Here is a 24,523-nt window from a genome sequence, read left to right on the forward strand (position 1 = left end):
TACCGGAGCACACGGGGAAAACCCATGCGGTCACAGGGAGAATGTACAAACTTCATACAGACAATACCCATAGTTAGGATCGAACCTAGATCTCTGGCTTTGTGAGGCAGCAACTCTGCCACTGCACAACCGTGTATATAGCCCATAAGGAAACTTTATTTCACTTAAAACTCCATTTACTGGCCTTGTTTGGAATTAGTTACCTTCCCTATCAGACTTTGCCTCAGTTCTCAATGAAGTTCTCATTGATCCCTGCTTGAATTAATATAGTGGTTGAGGTAATTAAAACCTGATCTGTAAATGTAAAGAGGACCCTACTAGCTTCAGCTTCGTAAATTCAGTCAATCATGATTGAGGCATGAAAGAAGACATTGAAATTGTGGATGAGGAATTAAATGTCAAGCTCTGAAGCTAATTCTAGCACTGACCCACACAACACCTTCTTTCCTCTAACACCCTTATGTCTCCTTTGACACTTATTCCACCCTCTGCCAATGAGTTCCCCTCACTGTACTGTTCATTTGCCTGACTTTGTTGCGCTCCCTCCTCACTTTTTCCTCCCTATTACAATTGATCTGAAGAAGGGTCCCTACGCATAATGTCGCCTGTCCATCCCCTCCACAGATGCATTCTGACCCGCTGAGTTGCTCCAGCACTTTGTGTTTCCTCTCGCTAAAGGTATGTTTCTTTCCTTTAATAAGATTTACAGAATTAGATTCTTTACATTTTTTAAAGCTTTAAAATGTCTGCTCGTCTATCTAGCACAGGAGATTCTTTAATACGGGAAAGATAGATCAGAAGATAGACACAAAATGCTGGAGAGAACCTTCTTCAGAATCGCAACGTCACCCATTCCATTCCTTCTCTCCGGACATGCTACCTGTCCCGCTGAGTTACTCCAGCATTTTGTGTCTATCTTCGGTTTAAACCAGCATCTGCTGTTCCTTCCTACACTAGATCAGTTTGATAGTAGAACCAAAGATAGACACAAAAAGCTGGAGTAACTCAGCAGGACAAGCCACATCTCTGGAGAGAAGGAATGGGAGACGTTTCAGGTCGAGATTCTTCTTAAGACTGGAAACATGGGACATTTTCTATAAAGAGTGAAACTACCAACCAGAAAAGAAGGAACTTTAAGTATGCGTATTATTAAAATGCATGATGGATATTGATCACTTATGGCTGAGGGTTAAAGTGAGCTTTGAGCCACTTTGGTGTGGAGACCTGAGCTTATCTGTGAAAGGCACAAAGTACTGGGGTAACTCAGTATCCCAGGAGAACAAATGGAAGAAGTGTCTTGATCCAAAACGTCACCAATTCATGTTCTCCAGGGATGCTGCCCTGAGTTACTGAGTTACTCCAGTTACTTTGTGTCTTTCCTTGGTAAACCAGTATCTGCAGTTCTACATCTCGAGGGGTTGTCTGTATTTTGGTGGCAGGCTCTATCAAGATGTTGACAATGATTTGTGGAGTGCACCTGGGGATCCAGAGCTGGATCATTTCATCCAAGAGGATGAGCCAACGCCAGTCGTCTTGCTGATGGTAGCCTTCCACCATGGTCCTGGGAGATAGGGAGGAAAGGATTCATGAGGGAAGCTATTAGGAATTTTGGGAACGGAGAACATTTGTACTGCTCCCTGCATATGTGAATTGCCCAAGGGCCACATTACCCAATAGAGTGGTTCGAAGATGTTGCTCACCATGTCAAATGTTTTTAGGCAGGTACATAGGTACATACTATATATATATATATATAACCTCTGAAAGGATGCAGTAAAATCAAAAAAAGACACAAAGTGCTGGAGTACCTCAAGTGGTCTGGCAGCATCACTGGAAAACATGGATACGTGACATTTTGAGTTGGTACCCTTCTTCAGACGTGACATGACACCTCTCTCTGGTCTCCAGAGATGCTGCCTGACACGCTGAGTTCTCCAGCACTTTGTGTCTATTTGTAAACCAGCATCTGCAGTTCCTTGTGTCCACTGTCAACTCAAGTTGAGTTTGTCTTATGAACAAGCGCAGTGAGTTACAGGTACAGTGAAATTCTTACGTGCAGCAGCATCACAGGCACATAGTCTCAGACAACACATAAAGTACATAAGTTACATATAAAGTCTGCAATGCAGTAAAATGAAGAAAATACTGTCCCAAAGAAGCAAGACATCGGAGCAAAAAAGAATTTCATTAAAAAATTAGACTGTGATGTCTCCATGGTAAAACCTCTGCACAATCACCACATGAACACTGATCACACCCACTGGTTTGAGATCTCTGCGCGGAGCAGTCACTGACTTCATGAATGGGTGAAAACTGGTACACCATCACACAACAAAGGATGCTTAATTTATAGAGCATCATTAAATGCAGAAATGTCTGACCTGTGAAGGGTTCTTTGACGTGTATCAGAACATAGAAAGTACAACAATATAGGTGAGAAACAAAATGTTAAAACAAAATGTTTATTTCAATTACAATGGATCTCAATGTTTTACATTCATTATTCTAAACACTTTACCAGCAAGTAACATTTTTGCAATGATCGGACTCCTGAGGTACTTGTGTTGTGTGCCAAACATCTAGGCTTAACAATGATATGCCAGATGAATAAATAATCCTCGTGCAGAAAGCAACCCAGCGATCTGATTCAGTGGCCCTCTTTCACAAACCTCTATTGTAATAAAGTTCATCTTCCGTTGTGTTTGCTTGAATTAAAGGTTCTAGTTTGCTCTTGTTTATCTGAAATTAAAATCAAAGATTACTTTGCTTTCTGGACGAGAGAAATAAAACACATTTACCTTGTAGAGTGCAATTCTACTTTTTTGAAAATTCTCTTTACTCCCTGCTAAGATCCCCATTGAGATTTAGGTTTATTATTTGCCATGTGTACTGAGATACAGTGAAAAGGTATGTTTTGCACGCTATCCAATCTATCAGATAATACCATGCATAAATACAATTGTGATACTCAAGTATAATAGATGCAGCAAAGGGGAAGATACAGAGTGCAAAATACAAGTCTCAGTGATATGGGACAAATCATATACAGGAAAGATGTGGAGGCTTTTGAAAGGGTGCCGAGGAGGTTTACCAGAATGATGTCTGGATTAAGAGGCTTCAGTTACAGAGAAAGGTAGCATAGACTTGGACTATTTTCCCTGGAACATCTGAGGTTAAGGGGAGACTTGATAGAAACTATGAGAGTCATAGAGAGGGTAGACAGAACTTTTCCCCCCAGAGTGGAACGGTCCAACATTAGAGGGCATAGGTATAAGGCGAGAGGGGGGTAGTTTAATGGTGATGTGAGGGACAAGTTTATTTTACACAGAGAGTGGTGGGGGCCTGGAACGCTTTACCAGGAATGGTGGTGGAAGCAGATACGATAGTGGCGTTTAAGGGGCTTTTGGATAGTCACGTGGAAGTGCAGGAAATAGAAGGACATGGATCATGTACATGTAGATGAGATCAGTTTAACTTGGCATCATGTTCGGCACAGACATTGTAGGCTGAAGGGCCCATTCCCGAGCTGTACTGTTTCTATATCCTGATTTCAGGTCGCACACGGTTTCAGGGGCATTGGGTCTCTGCTGCTTTGTCACTGAAGAGTCTTTGGTTAATGTCTACACCAAGAAATGGAGAGGTGGAGTAGGGATCTGCCATCCTGAGATTAGAAATTATGAGAGGCATTGATAGGGTAGACAAGTACAATAGATGGAGCAACGGGGAAGATGCCAATCCTGAGATCAGAAATTACGAGAGGCAGACGGTAGACAGTCAAAACCTTTTTCCTCCCCAAGGTGGAAAGGTCCAACATTGGAGGGCACAGCTATAAGGTGAGAGGGGGAAAGTTTAATGGGGATGTGCAGGACACATTTTTTTTTTACAAAGACTATGGTGGGAACATTTTACTGGAAGGTTGTCAACCTATCTCACCTTCTTCCTTTTCCATGAGGGATATTGAAATCTATGTCCGTTCTCCCAGAAAGCTCAGTACCAACAGCAGAGAACTGATGCAGCCTACATTTCTAAACTCTTCAAATTCAAATGCCTTTGTGTCCACATTAGATTCCCTGTGCTATCCAATCTAAGCCCAGACACCAAATACCTCTGCATACCTTATAACCAGGAGCCACTGAAAGTAAGCCCAATTCAAATTCCTTTGTGACCACCTCATCTTCCCTTCCATTTCCTCATTAGATAGATATGCCTCATTAATTGAGGCTCCATCCTACTTTCAATTCAAAAGATGAGGTGTTCCCACTCCCTTTCAGATGATGTTGGTGCGTTTTTCAATACATTAAGTAAGCACAGGTTTCTCAGTTAGATGCCGTGGATTTTACTTTTACTTTTCTCAGGGTTGCTTTCACTAAATACTATCCAATGGAAGGGAAATGAGACATTGAGTTTGGTTCATTATCACCCTTGCATGTTATGGCCACACATCAGTGGAATGCAGGATTTTCTGCATCGGCCTCTCCTTGCAGCTGCTACCGTTTTCAGCAGCAGCATCAAGCGAGTGAAAGAGGCAGCAAACAGCATGTCTCCTTGAAACCCTTCATAACACGTACAATGCCTGGAGATGTTAGAGCTAGACAAATGTAGCATGCTGCCATCGTGACATTTGTTCTTACAGCAAGAAGTCTCTCAAAGTGAACAACAATGACAACAATAATCAGCTAGCATATTAAATACAAATCTAATAACACAGGCACCTTGTGTTTTACGTGGTGGTTACGTTCCTGAAAAGCTGCGGCAATTTAAAAACGCCTAAATTAAACATACGAATTTTAAACATTTAGACAGGCATAAATTTGAGCGCGTTATTTAAAAAATACAGCAGGTAAATTAGGTTTTGATATTAATTAAAGAAGCGTGTTATTTAAAAATAAAAGACGTGTAAATCAAACACGTGGAAAACGTGAGGTGCCTACATGGAGAATTAATCTGACAAAATCCCACAAGAAAACCCTGTTGGAAACTATTGGTGACAATTAAGGGAAACTATTAGTTCAACAGGATTAATGCAGAATACAACAGGACAAATGGTAGGTGTTAAACTCAGGACATACCTTCCCCATCTGAGGAAACAGGCTGAAGGAAATGGGTACCATTAATCCTAGGATCAAGATCGTCGTTACATGGCCAATAGGAGCTAAAGCATGTGGGAATCTTCTTATGAAATTTGTCCTGGAATAAAAGTGCACAATGATAATGAAAATATAATGTGTAAAATTGCTATGTCTAATATGTAAAACTGTCACGGAGGCCCATCGAGTGCACGATGACCTTTGATCGTCAGTTCACACCAGTTCTATGTTATCCCACTTTCTCATCCACTCCCTACAAACCAGGGACATTTTACAGAAGCCAAATAATATACAAACCTATACGTCTTCGGAATGTGGGAGGAAACCCACGTAGTCACAGGGAGAACGTGCAAACTCTACACAGACAGCACCCGAGGTCAGATCGAACCCGGATCTCTGGTGCTGTTTGGCAACAGCTCCACCAGGTGCATCATAGTGCCGCTCCTTGCTTGCAAGGATATAGCTATCTGACATTTAAATAAACATTTATTTAATTGACTGCCACGTGTGAAACCTGTCACAAAAAAGAAAGGATTGCAAAGATATAGTTACTAAAGTGCTATCATCTTGGAACTCAAATACTACACCACTACTTGGCACAATGAGTTTGTAGTCATCAATCTCCACATTGAGAGTAGATATAAAAAGCTGTAGTAACTCAGCGGGTCAGACAGCATCACTGGAAAAAATAGGTGATGTTTCAGGTCAAGACACAAGGGTCTGAAGAAGGGGCACAACCTGAAACGTCTCCTATTCTCAAGAGATGCTGTCTGACCTGCTAAGTTACTCCAGCTTTTTGTGTCTACCTTCGGTTTATACCAGCATCTGCAGTTCTTTCCTCCACATTAAAAGTTCCGGGTGTTAACCATAGCTTTGTGGGGAACGCAATACACTGGATAGGATTGTTCTTGCAAGCAAGGGTGGACATTTAGAGAGAAGTTATCCCAGGTCAATTCTCAACAGTGGTGGGAGATTGGGAGCAGGTCTTCTATGGAATCAAGGGATATGGGGAGAAAGCAGGAACGGGATACTGATTCTGGATGATCAGCCATGATCACATTGAATGGCGGTGCTGGCTCGAAGGGCCGAATGGCCTACTCTTATTTTCTGCACTTATTTTCTATGTTTCTTCCCGTTGCTTTTTGTCTGCTGCAGAAAAGCTAAAAAAGATGAAGGTAGCATAAAATGTAGAAAATCAAATCAAATGGACTGTTTGAATCGGCGATGGTGTTTCCCCCCCATACATGTGGGGCGACATTACACTGTACCTCAAAAGTAGCGGAATAAAAATTTCAGAATATTTCATACCTTTGTAAATAGCTGACAATCATGGTAGGTGCAGCTGCTGTGGTTCCAATTAATACTGCTCTGGAAACTGCTGTGTCTTTAACTGCCTAAAAGGGAAAATAAACTTTAATGGTTCTTACACTAATTTCATAGCCAAGGATGCAACTATTAAGCCTCTTGCATGCAATCTCCATGATCACTTGACTCTTTACAATATTCAAACACAACAATATCTGTAGATTATTGTGAACGTCATGAAGAGTAGTCAGGCAATTTGTGCTTATTTCCCTCTGTAATCCAGGGAAGTCAAAGATAGTAGGGATAGGTTGTGGTGCTCAAGGGAAACCACACAAAGTGTTGGAGTAACTCAGTCTAAAGAGGGGTCCTGACCTGAAACATCATCTATCCATGTTCTCCAGTGATGTTACCTGACTACCTGACCCGCTGAGATACAGTACTCCAGCACTTTCTTTGTAAGTCTGAAAGGTCCCAAACCGAAATGTCACATATCCATGTTCTTCAGAGATGTTACCTGACCAGTTGAGATATTCCAGTACTTTGTGCCTTTTTTTGTGAACCAGCAACTGTAGTTCCTAGTTACTACATTATAGTGCTCAAGTTTGCTGTCATTCTGTAATACGCAGAGATATGGATCATGTGCTGGCAGAGATTGGTTTAACATGGCATCATGTTCGACATGGACAATGTGTGCCGAAGGGCCTGTTCCTGTGCTCTACTGTTCCATGTCTTTGTGTCTGGTCATTGGTCTCAACTCTACTCACCACCTATGCCCACAACCCTTAATCCTTTGGAGATGAACCCTCTGATCTCTCCATATTGAAAATATTTCTTGAATCGGTATCCCCAGTTCTGATGAAATTTTCCAAAGATTCATAACCGGGTGAGAAGAGATCACTTCTCGTCTCACTCTGTCCCAGATGGGGATTTTTATAGTTTTTATGCTCCACCGGTGGAATTGTTCTGTCAACCCCTCAGAACTGAACATACTTCAAGAAGATTGCATCTCATTCATCTCAGCTCCAGGGATCAGCAAATTTATTCAATTCATCCTCACATATCAAACCCTTTATCCCAGGAATCGATCAGGCATTATTGACTTAATATGGATTTGGGACCTGGAACTTTGTTCTTTCTTTCTGGATTACATCATGTAATGCGAGGAATGGCTGAGGTTTGCACACCAGGTCAACGGCAAATTAGTTTTCCCTTGTCAATTCAAGAGCAGATTCTTCCAGATTCTAGCTTGAAAATTGATTATAATTTAACAAAATGTCGTGGCAAGCACTGGACTCACAACTTACCCTGTGTGTCCGGGATAAAGTAGCCTTACCTTGGTTCCGGCTGCCTGGGAGATTCCTACGACATTTCCATTTTTATCTGTAACTTCAACACCTTTCTCAAATTCGGATCCTCGGACTACTGCCACATTGAAAGCACTGGCAATCGCTGACAGGAGGGAGAGAACCACAATCAAAACTAGCCCTAAAGAAGTACGACAATCGAAAGCTTCAGATGACAAAGTTTGCCTCATTCTACCAATCGTTCTTCAGTGTATAATCTTAAAAGACTGATAGACACCATTAACTTACAGCTAATCAAGCTTGGGATTTCCATGGTGGAAAAACTGCCATGAGAATTACCTTGGCTTTTCATAAATTCATAGGTCATAGGAGCAGAATTAGGCCATTTGGCCTATCAAGTCTACTCTGCCATTCAATCATGGCTGATCTATCTTTCACTCTCAACCCCATTCTCTCACTTTCTCCCCACAACCCCTGACATCCTGTTTTCTAATAATGATACAAAGGCAGATGAGCAAAAAATGACTCCACAGCCATCTAACTACACTTGAACCTTAATCCCTGCAATGAGACATTGGGCAATTGAACTTCTTCCACAAGTACACAACCAATTATTTCCAATAAAAATCCAAAGGCAGAAATGTAATTTGGAGTGCAGAAACAAGGACCTGCAGATGGTGGTTTACACAAAAAGACACAAGGTGCTGGAGTAACTCAGTCAGTAGCATCTCTGGAGAACATGGTTAGGTGATATTTTGGATTGGGGCCCTTCTTCAAACTTAGTGTGCAGCAGACTGACCCTCTCCTTGTTGTGTTTATGAGATGTCAAACTTCCCAGCCTGACTTACAGCAGAAAAGAAACACAAAGTATAAACTTGAAAGTTTACAGAGTGTAGGCCAGACCGCCGTGCTGCAAACACAAAGAGCTGGAGGAACTCCACAGGTCATGCAGCACCTCGTGGGGGAAAGGACAGGCAATGTTTTAGGTCAGGACCCTTCTTCAGACATCGGAGGAAGGGGTGGATAGCTGGAAAAGACAGGGGACGGGCAGAGGCAAAGCCTGGCAGCATATGCAGTGTGCTGTACCTTGTGATAATACTGTTTTTCTATATTAATGTGGCCTTCCTGTTAAAGCTAGAAACTCTGCCATTTCAATGGGTGAATATGAATTAGGTGCCCATAATACAGGAATGCAATACTTTCTTTCCCTGCCTGCAGTGGATGCTGCTTCTGTGAATATGCACATAGAGTTGGTGCAGAGGAAAGCCACAGTCAACAATGTACTCTCTAATCAATCTCTCACGGCATTTGTGATTCACAAGAACATTGACCCCAAAACTTTGACTTTGCCTATCTGACTGCTCAAACCAGTTATGGACTTGCCAAAGAACTGGAAAAGATATGGTCAAGAGGCCTGCAAAACCCTCCAAATCATGGCATCTTGTGAAGCGACATCCATATCTTCTCCCAGGCCAGCATCCCTAATAACACTAACACGAGTCCAAGGGCCAAGCCATAATCGTTGTCAGTTCGCCACCGTACACCCAAAATATATATTCCAGTCCAAGCCTCAACATGACAAGAGATGATCAAGCGGACAATTGAAATGATTCAAGGATATTTTAAAAGCCAGTAGGATAAACAGGGTGTATTCAGGATGATATTGAGCACCTTGAGTCCATTTGCAAGGAACAATCTGAAGCCCACCCCAAACTTGCTCATCCCATCAAGCAGTGGCTGCCCATTTGTGGGCTGTACGCTAGCTTTGTCAACCAAGTCAGCGGTAGAGTTTCTGCCTTACAGCGCTTGCAGGGGGTGGAAGATTGCAACCTTCACATGGTCCGCCCTGTTTTGACTAATGTAATCAAATAATTTGACTAATGCAATCAAATAATTTGACTAGTGCACAATCAAATAAGATCAAATAGAATAAGTTGTCCTACAACTTTAGGCTGTGCATGCCATATTCAAGAAGAAGAAGTAGCGCTTGTAGCACCAGAGTCCGGGTTCCGTCCCGACTACAGGTGCTGTGTGTACGGAGTTTGTACATTCTCCCTGCTAAACTAAACCCACAGAACCAGAGCAGAAACAAGCCACGATCGATCCCTCGTGACGACCCGTGAAGAAACAGCAGCATACTTACCAAGTACAGGAACGGGCAAGATCTTTCTGAAGAAAGTGTACATTGCTGGACTGTTGAAACTGTAGCGGGATACCACAAACTGAGGGACAACCTAAAACACAACATGAACACAGGTCATTCCAAATAACATCTACAAATCCAAATTCAATTAAGAATGCAGGAGTGAGTGACAGTTAAAGAGCCAATTATTAAATGCCAATTTAACATTTCTTGAAGAAAGTTTAAGAACACCAATTCTTGTTGACCTTCTACCTCATTGTAGTTCAAAAATAAATAATGGTTGAGGTTATTTTAGTTTAGAGGTACAGCATGGAAATAGGCCCTTCAGCAACCAGCAATCCCCGTACACTAGCACTATCCCTCACAATTGGGACAATCTACAATTTATACTGAAGCCAATTAACCTACAAACCTGCATGTCTTTGTAGTGTGGAGGGAAACCGGAGCACCTGGAGAAAACCCCATGAGGTCATGGGGATAACGTTCAAACTTCAAACAGATGGCTCTCTAGTAGTCTGGATCGAACCTGGGTCTCGGGCGCTGTAAGGCAGCAACTCTATGGCTGGGCCACTGTGCTGCTGCTATGCTAAGGATAACTACTTTATTTTTTGCACTAAGTATAAATTTGCTAACTAAGGCATGCCTCAATACCGTAATTGTCAAACCATTTCATCACCTAATTCTTCATAAAAAAATTATTATTATGATTACATACTCCCAAACATGTTGTGTAGGATACAGCTCCGATCAAAAGGAGAAATTTATTTAGAGGCATTTTTTCATCCTAAAAAAAAGAAACAAATTTGTAAATTTTGATCAAATATAGTACAGAAAATAATTAACATTACACTGCTTTTTGAAATGTCTTTGTTGATTTCAAAATTAGCTGTAGTTCCATATTCAGAAATGTTTACAAAAAGACAGGAGGGATCTGAATTGTTTCAAGACTGAAGTAATGAGATAAAGTGAATAACCGTATTTGGAATTAAAGATTTTGTTCAACGTTAATGTATTATTTTCCCAGACATCTTGCCTTGTCTTACCCCACTTTCTCAAGACACTTCAGCTTTCATCTGCCATCCACCATTTCCTCCATTTAATTTAGATTCCCCCTCATCTGTGAAAGCAGGCTCCTCAGCGCTTGCACTAATACCCGGTATTATCAAGAAGGGGTTTGCAACGTTGGCAGCATTGATTATACTTTGCTCATAACCATATTTTTATGTCCTCAAGTCATGGCAACATCCTCATAAATCTTCTCTGTACTCTTTCCATCTTAATGACATCCCTCCTATAGCAAGGTAACCAAAACTGTGCATGGCACTCCAAGTATGGCCTCTTGCACAACTTTAGTTTAGTTTAATTTAGAGATACAGCGCTGAAACAGGCCCTTTGGCCCACCGAATCCACGCCGACCAGCGATCCCCGCACATTAACACACACTAGGGACAACTTACATTTATACCAAGCCAATTAACCTACAAACCTGTATGTCTTTGGAGTGCGGGAGGAAACCAAAGATCTTGGCGAAAACCCACACAGGTCACAGAGAGAATGTACAAACACTGTACAGACAAACACCCATAGTTAGGATCAAACCCAGGTCAATGGCGCTGTAAAGCAGCAACTCTAACGCTTTGCCAGCAGGCCACCCTACGGTAAAAGAAACTAGGCAAGATTGCAGATTTCCATCATTAAATGGACATGAATTAACAATTTATGGGGGGTGGAGGGGAGGGGTTTGCAATATGTTCCCCAATAATCCATAATCAAAACATTCTGAACTCAATGTACAATATTAATGAAACCATATATATATATAACCCAAGCTGAAAAGAATTAAACTTACTTTACAGGTAGTTTTATTTCCATTTGCCAAGTTGTATCCCGCACTGTATGACTGAAAGAGAAGCTACAGACGGCAATAATATTATAACATTCTCTACTGACCAGTCTTTAAGTTTTATACAGTAATCATTTTAAATGTACCTATTACATACATTACGTTACTCAGAGCCAGCAGACTGATGGGAGAAATCCAAGAATCAGGTGTATTTCTGGTTTGGGTATTTTTTTTAAATTATCATAATGATGGTCACTGTAATGAAGAACTTTGCAATCGAGACACTTTCTTTAGGTCAAACACCATAGTTTGAGACAACAGTGTACTCTTCATCAGACAATCTTGTTATATGCATAGTGCAGGGGTGGGCTGGCTGGCTCTCTGAGCCTCCCTTACATTCATCATGAAAATGGCTGAACCAATAGTTTAGTTTAGAGTTTTTGCTTTGAGAAATAACATGGAAACAGTCCCTTCAGCCCACTGAGTTCAAGCTGACCCATTCACGCTGGTTCTATGTTACCCCACTTTCTCATCCACTCCCTATGCAAGAGGGGCAATTTACAGAGGCTGTTTAACCTATTAACCCCCCACCTCTTTGGGATGTGTGTGTAAACCGGAACACCCAGAGGAAGCCCACGGTCACAGGGAGAACGTGCAAACTCCACACAGAGACTACCCGAGGTAAGGATTGAACCCGCGTCTCTGGCGCTGCGAGGCACTGTAAGTCTCTGGAACCAAGGGTGATGGAAAAATTGGTGGTGTATAAGATTCTTCATGTCTGCAGATCTAATCAAATCTCTGGGTCAATTTCTACCCCCCTATGCTCATCCTTTTGTCTCTTTCCACATTTCTACTGATTCAGTAAGCTATTTTGATCTGCTTATTTTCTTGCTACCTTTAAAATATTTCGTTTTTTAAAAACACTTCCATTTCCTGTCAGTCACCTTTTCGACCAGAGCATTTTCAAGTGGTGAGTGCATAATCTCAGTTGATAGCTCCCACAGAACTTCGTTATTTGCACAGATTTCATATCAGCAGAATAATCCCATCCAGGAACATTATTACCTGGCAAAGCAAAGCTGGTTTCATCCTCTTGTGAGGCAGAAGTATTGCTATAATCTGAAAATAAAAGACAATTAGATCAATAAGAAATGATTATCAATGACCTTCTAGAAAATGTATTGAGTATCTAATTTTAAGTTCAGAATTGAACTCTGCTGCCAAGTATCTGCATTTGAAGTGTTTTAATAAGCTTGTTGGAAGGTTAACAAGAAACTCCCCTAACATCTTAAAATAAGAGCCATAGTCATAATGTTGGACATCACAGAAACAGCACTTTCTGCCCACCATGTCTATGCTGAACCTTTTGCCCACCTACTGTACACTAATCCAGTTAGTTGTGTGTCTTTCTATGGCTTGCCTATTGAAGTGCTGCCTAAATTACTCCACCATCTCTTCTGGCAGTAGGTTCCTGATATCAACAACTCTCTGTGTGAGAAAAAAAAATCCCTTGAAATCCCTTTTGAAACTCCTTCCTCTCATCTCAACAAATATCCTCTTCTTTTTGATATGCCAACTGTGAAAAAAAGTTTCTGAATATCTACCCTATCTATCTATGCTTCTTATAAATTTATATAGGTCCCTCTGGTTATCCCTTGGCCTGATTTACTCCAGGGAAAATAGCCAGTCTATCCAATCTCCCCATATCCAAGGTCTTCCAATCCACTAAACATCCTGATGAGGCTTGCCTGCACTCTCTCCAATACAGCCACATTTACTGCAGAGCAGTATAAATGTAACTACTAAAATATGATACCAGTTTACACAAAACTAACAATTGGCTGATGCTCATTCAAACTATTTCGGAAGCATGAAGAAAAGGCGCACATTACAGTTTGTGCCTTTGAATGAAATATTGACCCATCGATTTTCAGTACCTACCAAAGGACTAGCAAATGGTGCGAATGCTGGTGGAGAGAGCAAAAGAAAAACCATAAATAGTTTGACACTTATTTGCTAAGTTACATCTCATGCATCTCAAAATGTTGTATACAGGCCCATCGATTTTTCAGGCAACTGATGGTCTGGCACCTCCTTTATTCCAGAGAAAGTTAAGAGAGCATTGTGTGTGGCGATATTCTTTCAGGACATGGCTCATCCTGAAAGAATTAAATGTTTACTTCTTTGTTCATTGTTAATTCTTTATTTAAGTTTCTAGCAGTCCGTAGCACTTTAGAAACATGGGAGTGGTATAATTAGTGGATCAGAGGTGTATTGTTGAATTGTTATGACGTGACCTCTGTTGGGACCTGCAAGATGGATAATCCGGCAAGGCTCTGGAACCAAGGGTGCTGGAAAATCAATGGTGTACCTTTATATTACACTCTGTTCGCATGCAAATTATTTTGAAAAAGCAAGACTATTGTGATTATTCTTGTTGACCCATGCAAACAGCCTTGGGTTCACAAGGTATTGCCAACCAACTGAAAAACTCCTCTAGTTGCTCTTGTAGTTATACTTGCTAACAGCAACTAGATTTTTTGGTTGGGACGGAATCACCTTTAGCATGTTCCAGACTACCCCAGGGCAATGTCGCGAGAAATCGTTGCTAATCTTAAAGAAGACTGCAAGAGGGTGAATACATGGTGTAGTTTAGTTTATCATTACGTGTACTGGAGTACAGTGAAAAGCTTTTCTGTTGCGTGCTATCCAGTCAGCAAAATGACTACACATGATTGAATACAATCAAGTCGTCCACAGTGTACAGATGCAGGAGAAAGGGAATAACATTTAATGCAAGATAAGGTCCAGTAAAGTCCAATTAAAGATAGTTCGAAGGTCTCTAATGGGGTAGATGGTAGATCAGGATCGCTCACCAGTTGGCGAGAGGTCGGTTCAGTTGCCTGGTAACAGCTGGGAAGAAACCGTTCCTGAATCTGGAGGTATGCATTTTTACTTTTTTTGATGGGAGAGGGGAGAAGAGTGAGTGACCGGGGTGGGATTGGTCATTGATTATACTGGCGGCATTGCCGAGGCAGCGTGACATGTGGATGGAGTCAATGGAAGGGAGGTTGGTTTGCGTGATGGACTGGGCTACGTCCACAACTCTCTGCAATTACATAATGAATGATGTGAACAATGCTCACCTGAAACACGGAACACTGTCGGCAGCACATTCCCCGTGTCTGGATGAACTGAAGACTGAGGGACAGAGAGATAAAGAGATGTGTTACATTAGCTACGTCACCACAGGGCAATGACAGAAATAGTTTGGGATTTAAAAAAATCACTAAGCAATTAGTATATGTAACAATAAGTTAATATATTAGGTACATTACAATTAAGACAATCGTAACCACAAGATGTAAATAGTTACAAAGATCATCGCAAACACCTGTTGTAAGTTGAGACATTGTGTTATCGTTGGGGTTCTTGGAATGTTAGCCTTCGTTTGGGAGAACTGGAACACTCAGTACCGAGTATGCACTTCAAAACTAACTAATTGGTCTTCAAAGGATGTGTACAAATGAACTGCAGATGCTGGTTTATACTGAAGATAAACACAAAGTGCAGGAGTAACTCAGCGGGTCAGGCAGCATTTCTGGAGATAAAGGATGGGTGACGTTTCGGGTCAGGACCATTCTTTAGACTGGAAGTAGAGGGGAGGGAACTGGAGACAGGAAAAGCTAAAACAACGAAGAGCCGACAACAGATAACCAAGGAAGGGTGTAGCCCATAATGGCCCATTATTGACTGGGGAAGAGGAGATAACAAAGGGATACAGGAAGGGATTCTTGTTTCCATGGAGCCATAGTCATACCCCAGTGTTCTCTTATAGACACTGAACTGCTGGGAAGATGCATTAATTTTTTGGGGGTACAATACAGGGCAAGTTAGCCAAGATTAACCTTGAAGGTTAAATATGAGAGTTGTTTTGTGAGGGTACATTACATAAATTTTAGTTTTGTTTATTATCACATGTACAGAGGTAGAGAAAGCTTTTGTAGCGTGCTAATGACACCTAATGACATTCTTTCGAAGTCATTGTTGTAATGCAAGAAACCAAGAGTCGTTTTTGTTGTTTGTCAGATCTTATTGTGTGCTGGGCAGATACCACGTTCAGCTGCACTCCATCTGTGAATGCACTTCAAAACTAACTAATTGGTCTTAAAAGGATGTTCCGCGAACGTGAAAAGTCAGTTCAATGTCAACTCGTTGGAACTAGAGAAGAGGCACAAGGAACTGCCGATGCTGGTTAACAACAAAAGAGTCACTAAGTGCTAAGAGTAACTCAGCGGGTCAGGCAGTATCTCTGGAGAACATGGATAGGTGACGTTCTGGGTCAGGATCCTTCTTCAGCCTATCTACCCACCCCTCACCTGTATCCACCTATCACTTGACAGGCATTGTCCTATCCTTCCTCTCTTCGAGTTTTCTTCCCTCACCCTCCACCACGATCAGTCTGAAGAAGAGCCTGACCCAAAATGTTACCTATCCATGTTCTCCCGAGATGCTGCCTGACCCACTGAGTTATTCCAGTTACTTGTGGGGTTTTTTCTCATTGGACTTAAAATGTGGGATCAAACTGTCCTTCCCAACCTGTTCGTATTGATATTCTGTCTTTGATATTAATATTTTCAAAGGTATTTTACCAATTAACAATCAGCACGATCTAATTATTGACTAATTCTGCTTATATGTTCTGCTAATTTTCACTAACTTTTGCTCACCAGGGTAAGTTTCAGAGCTTCTTTAATCTGCAAGGGAAAAGGGGGAAGTTATTAATAAATGCACAAGAACCTAAACTCATGAACACTAACCAAATAACAAAGTAAATAAACTGTACAAGTGAAAAATCAAAGGGCATGTCTGCCTTTTGCCATGGATTGTTTTTGCTCGGAGAACATGGCGTACCTTCTCATCTTTCACCACTTCCTTCAGTTGGCTGCTCTGAAGTAGAGTGTGAGCATTTTCTATTTCCTTCTGTCTTAGTGAAAAAGAAAGATTTGCATTTAATAAGTTCAACAGAAACATGGGCTCCACTCACTGTCCGCCCCACTGCATTGTGGCAACAAAAGGCGAGGAGAGGAATCTGCCCCAGGTGTGGATTTTAACCTTCAGATAGGAATACCCAATGTATTCAATGACAAAACAGATGCTAATTCAAGACGCATCATACAGGTATAATCTTTACAACTTGATTCGAATCTTGTAACTAACTTACAAAGACCAATAAATAGAACCATTGCAGAGTGAATAAAATCAAATGAAAAAGTTACATCTATCTTGAATGATTTGCAGTTCCATTTTTTCTGGGAATATCAATTCTTACACTCTTTAGTTTAATTTGGTTTAAAGATACAGAGTTCGCTCCAACCAGCGATCACCCACACACTAGTTCTATCCTACACACTAGGGACAATGCACAAAAGCCAATTAACCTACACATCTTTGGACGAGAGAGGAAACTGGAGCACCCAGAGAAAACCCACGTCATCATCGGGAGAACGCACAAACTCCACATGGACAGCAACCGTCGTCAGGATCGAACCCGGGTCTCTATCGATGCGAGGCAGCAGCTCTACCATTGCGCCATTGTGCCGGGATTACTCTGAGGGCAGTGTTGGGCAAAGCTGCCTGGCTTTCACTCTAAAACAAGGCGGCCTTCCATGCATTGCTTACAGCAAACGAGATGGAATACTGTTCCCCCCAGAGCCGCCATGTAGAAATGAAAGCCCGGCAGCATCACCTAAACTGCCCTCAGAGTCGCATCAGCACAGTAATAATGACTGGGTGATTTTCCTCCTAACAACCAATACATTATTTCACTGCCCAAATCAGGGTGTAGTCTCTTTAAGACCACTAAATGTAATCACTGTTAACACACCTCGCGAATGAATGAGACTGTTTGTAACTAATGAGATATGGTTCAATATTGCCAAATGATTAATCAGCTCCAAGTTGCAAATTGGCTCCCACTTCTTCATTGAAAATATGGTTTATAAAGCTTATCTTTTCACTTATCTCCATTATCTATGTGGGACTGCTGTGTGCAAAGGAAGTTCCATAAAACACAAGTTACCACAATTACAGTTTGCATCACAAGTGTTCTGGACTTCCTGAGACAGTACAAGGCAACATGTAAGGTGTACAAATAATTGTCTTAAAAGACTAAATGTTTAAAGAAAATGTTTGAAAAGGTTGTAGAGCATACAAGGCTTCTTTCCTTCTAGGTGCAGCTTTATAGGACTTTGGTTTGGATGCATTTGGAGTATTGTGTGCAGTTCTGGTCGCCCCATTACAGGACGGATGTGGAGGCTTTGGAAAGGGTGCAGCGGTGGTTTACCAGAATGATGGATGAGTTAGAGTGTGTTAGTTGCAGGGAGAGGTTGGACAGACTTGGATTGTTTTCCCTGGAATGCCGGAGGTTGCGGGCTGTTTAGAATTGGAAACATGCCCTTCAGTCCTTCGAGTTCATGCCGACCAATGGTCACCTGTGCACGTGTTCTGTGTTATCCCACTTTGTGACATGATAGAAGAATCTCAAATTATGAGATGCATACATAGGTAGAGAGTCAGAACCTATTTCCCAAGATGGAAATATCAAATACTGGAGGGAATAGCTTGACAGTCCGAGGGGCAGCATACCAGGCTTCTGCCTCAAGATGCAGCTGTATTCAATTTTGGTTAAGCTGCATTAGGAATATTATGTGGAATATTAAGGTGTGTTTGAAGGAGATGTGCAGGGCAAGTGTTATTTTTACACTTTGGTTGCTAGGAGGATGGTGAGTGCCTGGAATGCGCAGCCAGGGGTGGTGATGGAGGCAGATACGATGGCGGCATTGAAGAGATTTTTGGGTAGGCGCATGAATATGTAGGGAATGGGGGGATATAGATTATGTGGAGGCAGGTCAGGGTTGGTCTTGGGATCATGTTTGGCACAGACATTGTGGGCTGAAAGGCCTGCTCCTGTGCTGTACTCTTCTGTGTTGCAGGAGTGCCATGGTGGTGCGAGGCTCCACCCCAGGCCAACAACCCACCGGCCCGTGGACAACCAGGACATTTGTGAATCCATGGGGTTCAAAATAGGAGGATGGAGCCACTGGTGGTCCTGTGGTAGAGGGACCGGGGTAACGTCACCAGCTCCTTCAAGGTCGGCTGCAGGAGGCGCCCCTGGGACACAAAGGCGGTCGAGCGAGGAGAGTGACGTCGGTTCGCAGGCCGAGCCGGTTGAGGGCAGTGGAGGAGGCCTTGCAGCAGCCTGGGGCTCACCTGGATCGAGAGCCGCTCCAGTATATTGAGCACAGGGACCGGACTTTGGGGAGTGATTGAGGGAAATATCACTGTGCAGTGCATACGTGACAACCCTTCCCACTGTTCTCTCGCTGTCAGTTAAGGAGGATGGCAGTGAACTCCAGCTCTGGCAACAACACACACCTGTGTGGACACAAAATGCTGGAGTTACTCGGAGGTTCAGGTAGCATCTCTGGAGAAAAGGAATAGCTGACGTTTTGGGTTGAGACCCTTCTACAGACCTACGTATCCACCTGAAACATCACCTATTCCTTTTCTGCAGAGATGCTGCCTGACCCACTAAAATATTGCAGCATTTTGTGTCTATCTTCAGTGTAAACCAGAATCTGTAGTTCCTTCCAACACATAACCGTGTGTTTTATTTGTAAGGATAAAACAGTGTTTTATTTATGTGGAGGATCATAGCTAGTAAAAACTATCGCTGGGATGCCATCAATCTCCAACAGTATAATCATCGTTGCAGGTTTTCAACATAATTCAATACTCTTTAGTAAAACTAAACCATCATTGTCCAGGTTAGACTGTCCATTTTCAGATATGGCTCTGCTTACATTTGATGCGAGTAATGTTGTAGGATCCAAGATGTCCACCAATTGAAGAAACCTACGGAGGAAAGACTAAAGAACACAACAGTCAAACTAATGGCATAAAATAACATCAGCAAAAATATATTAACAAAGTGACGTTGCTTATTATTGTGCAGATTTAGCAACTTATTTTCCTGATGACCTACTTAGCAAGTTTGCAAGAACATATTCACTGTGTGGTGTCTGTGTAGGTCCTGCCTATGTTGGTCTACCCAAATGGCAACACCTCACATTTCACAGTATTAAATTCCATCAACCATTCCTCAGCCCACTTGCCCAACTGTTCAAGATCCTGCTGCAATTTTTGACAACCATCTGGGGCAAGTGGGGCAGACACCATCACTATCTACAATACCACCCATCTTTGTGTCATCTGCAAACTTGCTAATCATGCCCATGTACGTTCTCATCCAAATCATTGATACATGGCAAACAGCAATGGGCCCAGCAACGAACCCTGAGGCACACTAGGCCTCCAGTCCAAAAATTGTTTACATTGTTACACCTGATTTTTGTAATTAATCTGTATCAGATGGAGCAGTGCACCAATATAAAAACCTCTTCATGTAACAAATTGTTGCAAGGTATATATCATTTGTAAAGTAACCTTCTAAATCTGAGTAAGAGATGGAGGTAGAGCAAGGGGTAGTGGTTAAAGAGAGGATATGGAAATGACAGAGAGTTACAGTAATATGTGTTTTCTTTCTCTCATAGAGGAACAGATAAAAGACCCAGATAGGTTGTGACAGTGAAGACACCCCAGCAGACCTGAGGAGGAATTTCTTTAGCCAGGGGGTGGTGAATCTGTGGAATTCATTGCCACAGACGGTGGTGAATCTGTGGAATTCATTGACACAGACGCTGGTGGAGGCCGAGTCATTGGGTATTTCTAAAGTGGAGGTTGATAGGTTCTTGATTAGCAAGGGCATCGAAGATTACGGGGAGAAGGCATGAGAATGGCGTTGAGGGGGAAAAAATAGATCAGCAATGATCAAATGGCGGAGCAGATTCAATGGGCTAAATTGCCTAATTCTGCTCCTATGTATTATTATCAGTAGCGAGTGTTGTTCTTCACTATGCTTCTGATATCTGGATGACTCCAGGAATAATTGATCCAGAGAGGATACCATTCCCTTGCTATACATTCAACTCCAGATCACTTTGCCAATAGGAGCACCTACATCAGGATGCAGGGCTGCCAACATTGGGTGAGAGTTGAGAGTGAGAAATTGCGAGGGAGGGCGTGTTCCCCTCCCATAGTAGGCTCCGGACGCGGCACCAACCGCTCCTGGCTCCGGGCCGGGGTTAAAACTCCATGGTGTGTGGATAGAGCGGTCGACGGACATAGAGCCGCTGGAGGTGAGGGTGGGAGGTGTGTGCTGTGCCGTAGGGAGGATGGGGGTTGGTGCTGGTAGTTTGATAGCCCTGCTTTAAACCAATCCCCTCTAGTGCTTCAATCGCATATCCTGGGAAAAAGACTGTGCATTCACCTGATATTCCCCTCATGGTTTTTACTCACCTCTGAAACAATTTTTGCTTTAATTTGAACTTTCAGCACCCGCAGATATTTGAGCGTGAGAAATTTTGTGATCAGCGTGAGAGCATGAGAATTTTGTGAAATGCGTGAGTCACGCTCAATGCGTGAGAGTTGGCAGTCCTGCTAATAATGCAAAAATTTTATGCAAGTTCCAATTGTTTGGCCAAAAATCACTTATTACTGCTTTATAACAGTTAAGTTACTTTCTGACCATTTCAGAAATGATGGCACTCAACAAACAATCAACTAACAAATTAAAGCAAACTAAAAAGAAATAACATGTTCCCTTTCCTGACTCGACCTCATAAGTACTTTAACGCTGTTAACAGAGCAAAGGGATATTAATCTCAAGAATCAAAATGGGGAAAGTGAGGGCAATTTTGCTTAAATGAAAACGAATTGAAAAAAAACGTGTTTTTTCGGGTTACGGGCCGGATTCAGCCCGTGTGCCGTGGATTGCCGAACCCTGTCCTAGATGTTTGGCCTCATTATGGTCCTCCCCATGTTTTACAACCGATTCACCTGGTTAGTTTTACATCCGGCTGCTTCATGTTGTCGGCGGCTGCACATCCAACCAAGAAAGAAGAGAAGAGAACAGATGCAACTTAATTCACAGCCGCCAACTGACGCGCTTCCCCAGACCGCACAGATCGTTGTGATATGGCGCAAAAAGACAAACTGTGCAGGGACTGAAGACAGCGTGAGAATTCTGTCATCAGCGTGAGAATTGGCTGAAATGCGTGACTCTCACGCTCAAAGCGTGAGAGTTGGCAGCCCTGTCCAAGGCCAGGATGTGACAACAGATGCACAGGGAGACACATACACAAAGGAAGACACACACACAGGGAGACAAGACAGACACACACACACACACACAGGGAGACAGACACACACACACACAGGGAGACAGACACACACATACACAGGGAGACAGACAGACACACACACACAGGGAGACAGACAGACACACACACGGGGAGACACACACACGGGGAGACACACACACACGGGGAGACACACACACACGGGGAGACACACACACACGGGGAGACACATACACACACACACACAGGGAGACACACACAGGGAGGCACACACACAGGGAAACAGACACGCACACACCTTTCCTTCCCCCCCTCCATCCTCCCCCCATCCCTCCCACTTTCCTCCCCCTCCCTCCCTTTCCTCACCCTCCCTCTTTTTCCTCACGCTTCCTTTCTCCCCTTTCTCCTTCCCTTCCTTCAATCCGTAACTACATTCCCTCCCCGTCTCTCTTTGCCTCCATCCCTCCCTTTTTTTCTTTCTCTCTCTCTCTTTCTCCCCTCCCTCTCTTTCCCGGGCCGCCCAAACGTGTAGCGTGCATTGGCGCTGCCGTGTGAGTTGAAGGGCAGGAGGGAGGGAGGGAGCGAGGTTGCCGCAGAAGCCGGAAGCGCAGCGCTCGCAGACAGCGCACAAAAGCGCTGACACCCGCTGCCCGGGACTGACGTGCTTCCCCAATCCGTGCAGATCGCTGTCATGTGGCGCAAAGAGACAAACTGTGCAGCAAAGATCCTATAGCTCCGCTATAGGATCTTTGCTGTGCAGGGACTGAAGTCAGCGTGAGAATTCTGTCTTCAGCGCAAGGGCGTGAGAATTGGCTGAAATGCGTGAGTGTCACGCTCAAAGCGTGAGAGTTGGTAGCCCTGAGATAGACCCAAAATACTGTAGTAACTCAGCGGATCAGGCAGCATCTCTGGAAAAAAGGAATAGGTGACGCTTCAGGTCGAGACCCTTCTTCAGACCCAGAGTCAGGGGAAGGGGAAACAAGAGACGATATAGGGTGATATAGAACAAATAAATGAAAGATATGCAAAAAAGTAACAATGATAAAGCTATTCAATGACTACAGCTCGGACCTCAACAGCATCAATATGAAATAAGCTCATTCCTAAGCCTCTACTCTTTGGCCTTGAGGCCGCCACATATAATCGTCTGCTGGACTTGCTCTCTGGTAGACTTCAGATAGGCACAAAAGCTGGAGTAACACAGCGGGACAGGCAGCATCTATGGAGAGAAGGAATGGGTGACGTTTCAGGTCGAGACCCTTCTTCCACCTCTGGTAGACTTCCATCAGATGGAATTGGTCATTTAACATTTCCTTCCCCCTCAAAACCCTAGTGTCCCTAGTGTTGTGTGCTCAGTCCCCTGCTCCAATCCCTCAGCACACATGACCATGTGGTCCAGTTGAGCAGCAATTGGATCTTAAAGTTTGCCGACGTTACCACTTTTGCTGGTTGGATCACAACCATGATGAGGCAGAATTCAGAGACTAACATTAGTGTTCTCTCCCAAGCCAACATTCTCAGCACCGAGGCTCTAGTCAGCTGTGTTAGGCAACCTATATTATTTACCCAATACTTTCCCGGTGATTCTGAGACATTTCTGGCTTATTACTTTCAAAGTTGAGAAGAAGCCTTCAGAAAGTATTCTGAACATCAAGACCATATGTTATGGGCACGTACAAGACCGTGTACATGGTAACAGGAACATACTGCCTCATAATCTACTCAGCTTCTATCCTATTAGCTACATCCTACCTCATCTGTGAAAGATCTTCCAGCCGCACATTAGCTTTGTCAGTTATCTCAGAACCCACAAACCATTCTTTGCCCTGAAAGGATGCTGCAGACAAGGTAAACCTAAGCCATGGAGGGATTTACCAATGCAAGATGCAGATTTTGGAGCCTTTGCATTAAAGGACAAGGTTTCAGGTGGGCAAGATCCAAAGGACGGGTAGCTGCAATATAAAGACATCCTGCAAACAACAAAATGTAAGAATTAAAGCTTCAGTTACGATGCAGCGAGTTGAGATATGAATCATGTATAGGGTCTGAAGAAGGGTCTCGACCTGAAACCTCACCCATTCCTTCTCTACAGAGTGTTGTCAGCTAAATGGCTACGACAGAGATGCTGCCTGTCCCGCTGAGTTACTCCAGAGTTACTTTGTGTCTGTCGGAAATATGAGTCAGTTACCTGTCCTTCCCTTCTCCACTGATCTACATTCCCTTCCATTGGATCATGAGGAGACCATCAGTTGACCTCTGAGTTGCTCGTCCCGCCCGGAGTGATTTGGCGGAGGGACCCAGGCGGCGGGGACGCCATTGCAGGTGGCACCGGTCACCTGGAGCGGCGAAGGCTCCTAACTTAACCCCGCGGCCGCCAGGCCTGGTCCCCGACACCGCAATGCAGGCGCGGCAATGCGCGCAGAGTAATACAAGTGCCGCGCTGGACGGACCCAAGAGATCATGCGTTTATCCTCAGACAACATGAATAAAAAAATACACGTTAGAGCACATTAAGCGGAGGGTGGATGTGCCTGCAGCGCCGCCAGGCGGCTGGGAGGCACCGCCAGCGTGTGGCCTGG

The 24,523-nt window shown here is 43.2% G+C and overlaps 1 protein-coding gene across 2 annotated transcripts; it reads right to left on the reverse strand.

Moving 5' to 3' along the window:
* Positions 1–2,446: 2,446 nt before the first annotated feature.
* Positions 2,447–24,479, reverse strand: sfxn4 (sideroflexin 4). 2 transcript variants are annotated; one of them, XM_033033975.1, is made up of 14 exons: positions 24,133–24,479; positions 19,548–19,613; positions 16,597–16,665; positions 16,413–16,439; positions 14,829–14,883; positions 13,624–13,649; positions 12,748–12,801; positions 11,689–11,751; positions 10,555–10,623; positions 9,840–9,930; positions 7,726–7,877; positions 6,396–6,481; positions 5,070–5,187; positions 2,447–2,739 (listed from the first exon to the last, which is right to left on the reverse strand). In XM_033033975.1, exons 1-14 carry the CDS (start codon positions 24,169–24,171, stop codon positions 2,662–2,664), a joined length of 993 nt encoding a protein of 330 aa, XP_032889866.1. In that variant the 5' UTR covers positions 24,172–24,479; the 3' UTR covers positions 2,447–2,661. The 2 variants fall into 2 exon arrangements, with proteins under 2 accessions (XP_032889866.1, XP_032889867.1); XM_033033976.1 differs by having other exon boundaries at positions 7,726–7,841; positions 24,133–24,474.
* Positions 24,480–24,523: the final 44 nt, after the last annotated feature.

Source organism: Amblyraja radiata, chromosome 15 (assembly GCF_010909765.2).
Source record: "Amblyraja radiata isolate CabotCenter1 chromosome 15, sAmbRad1.1.pri, whole genome shotgun sequence".
Taxonomy (NCBI): domain Eukaryota; kingdom Metazoa; phylum Chordata; class Chondrichthyes; order Rajiformes; family Rajidae; genus Amblyraja; species Amblyraja radiata.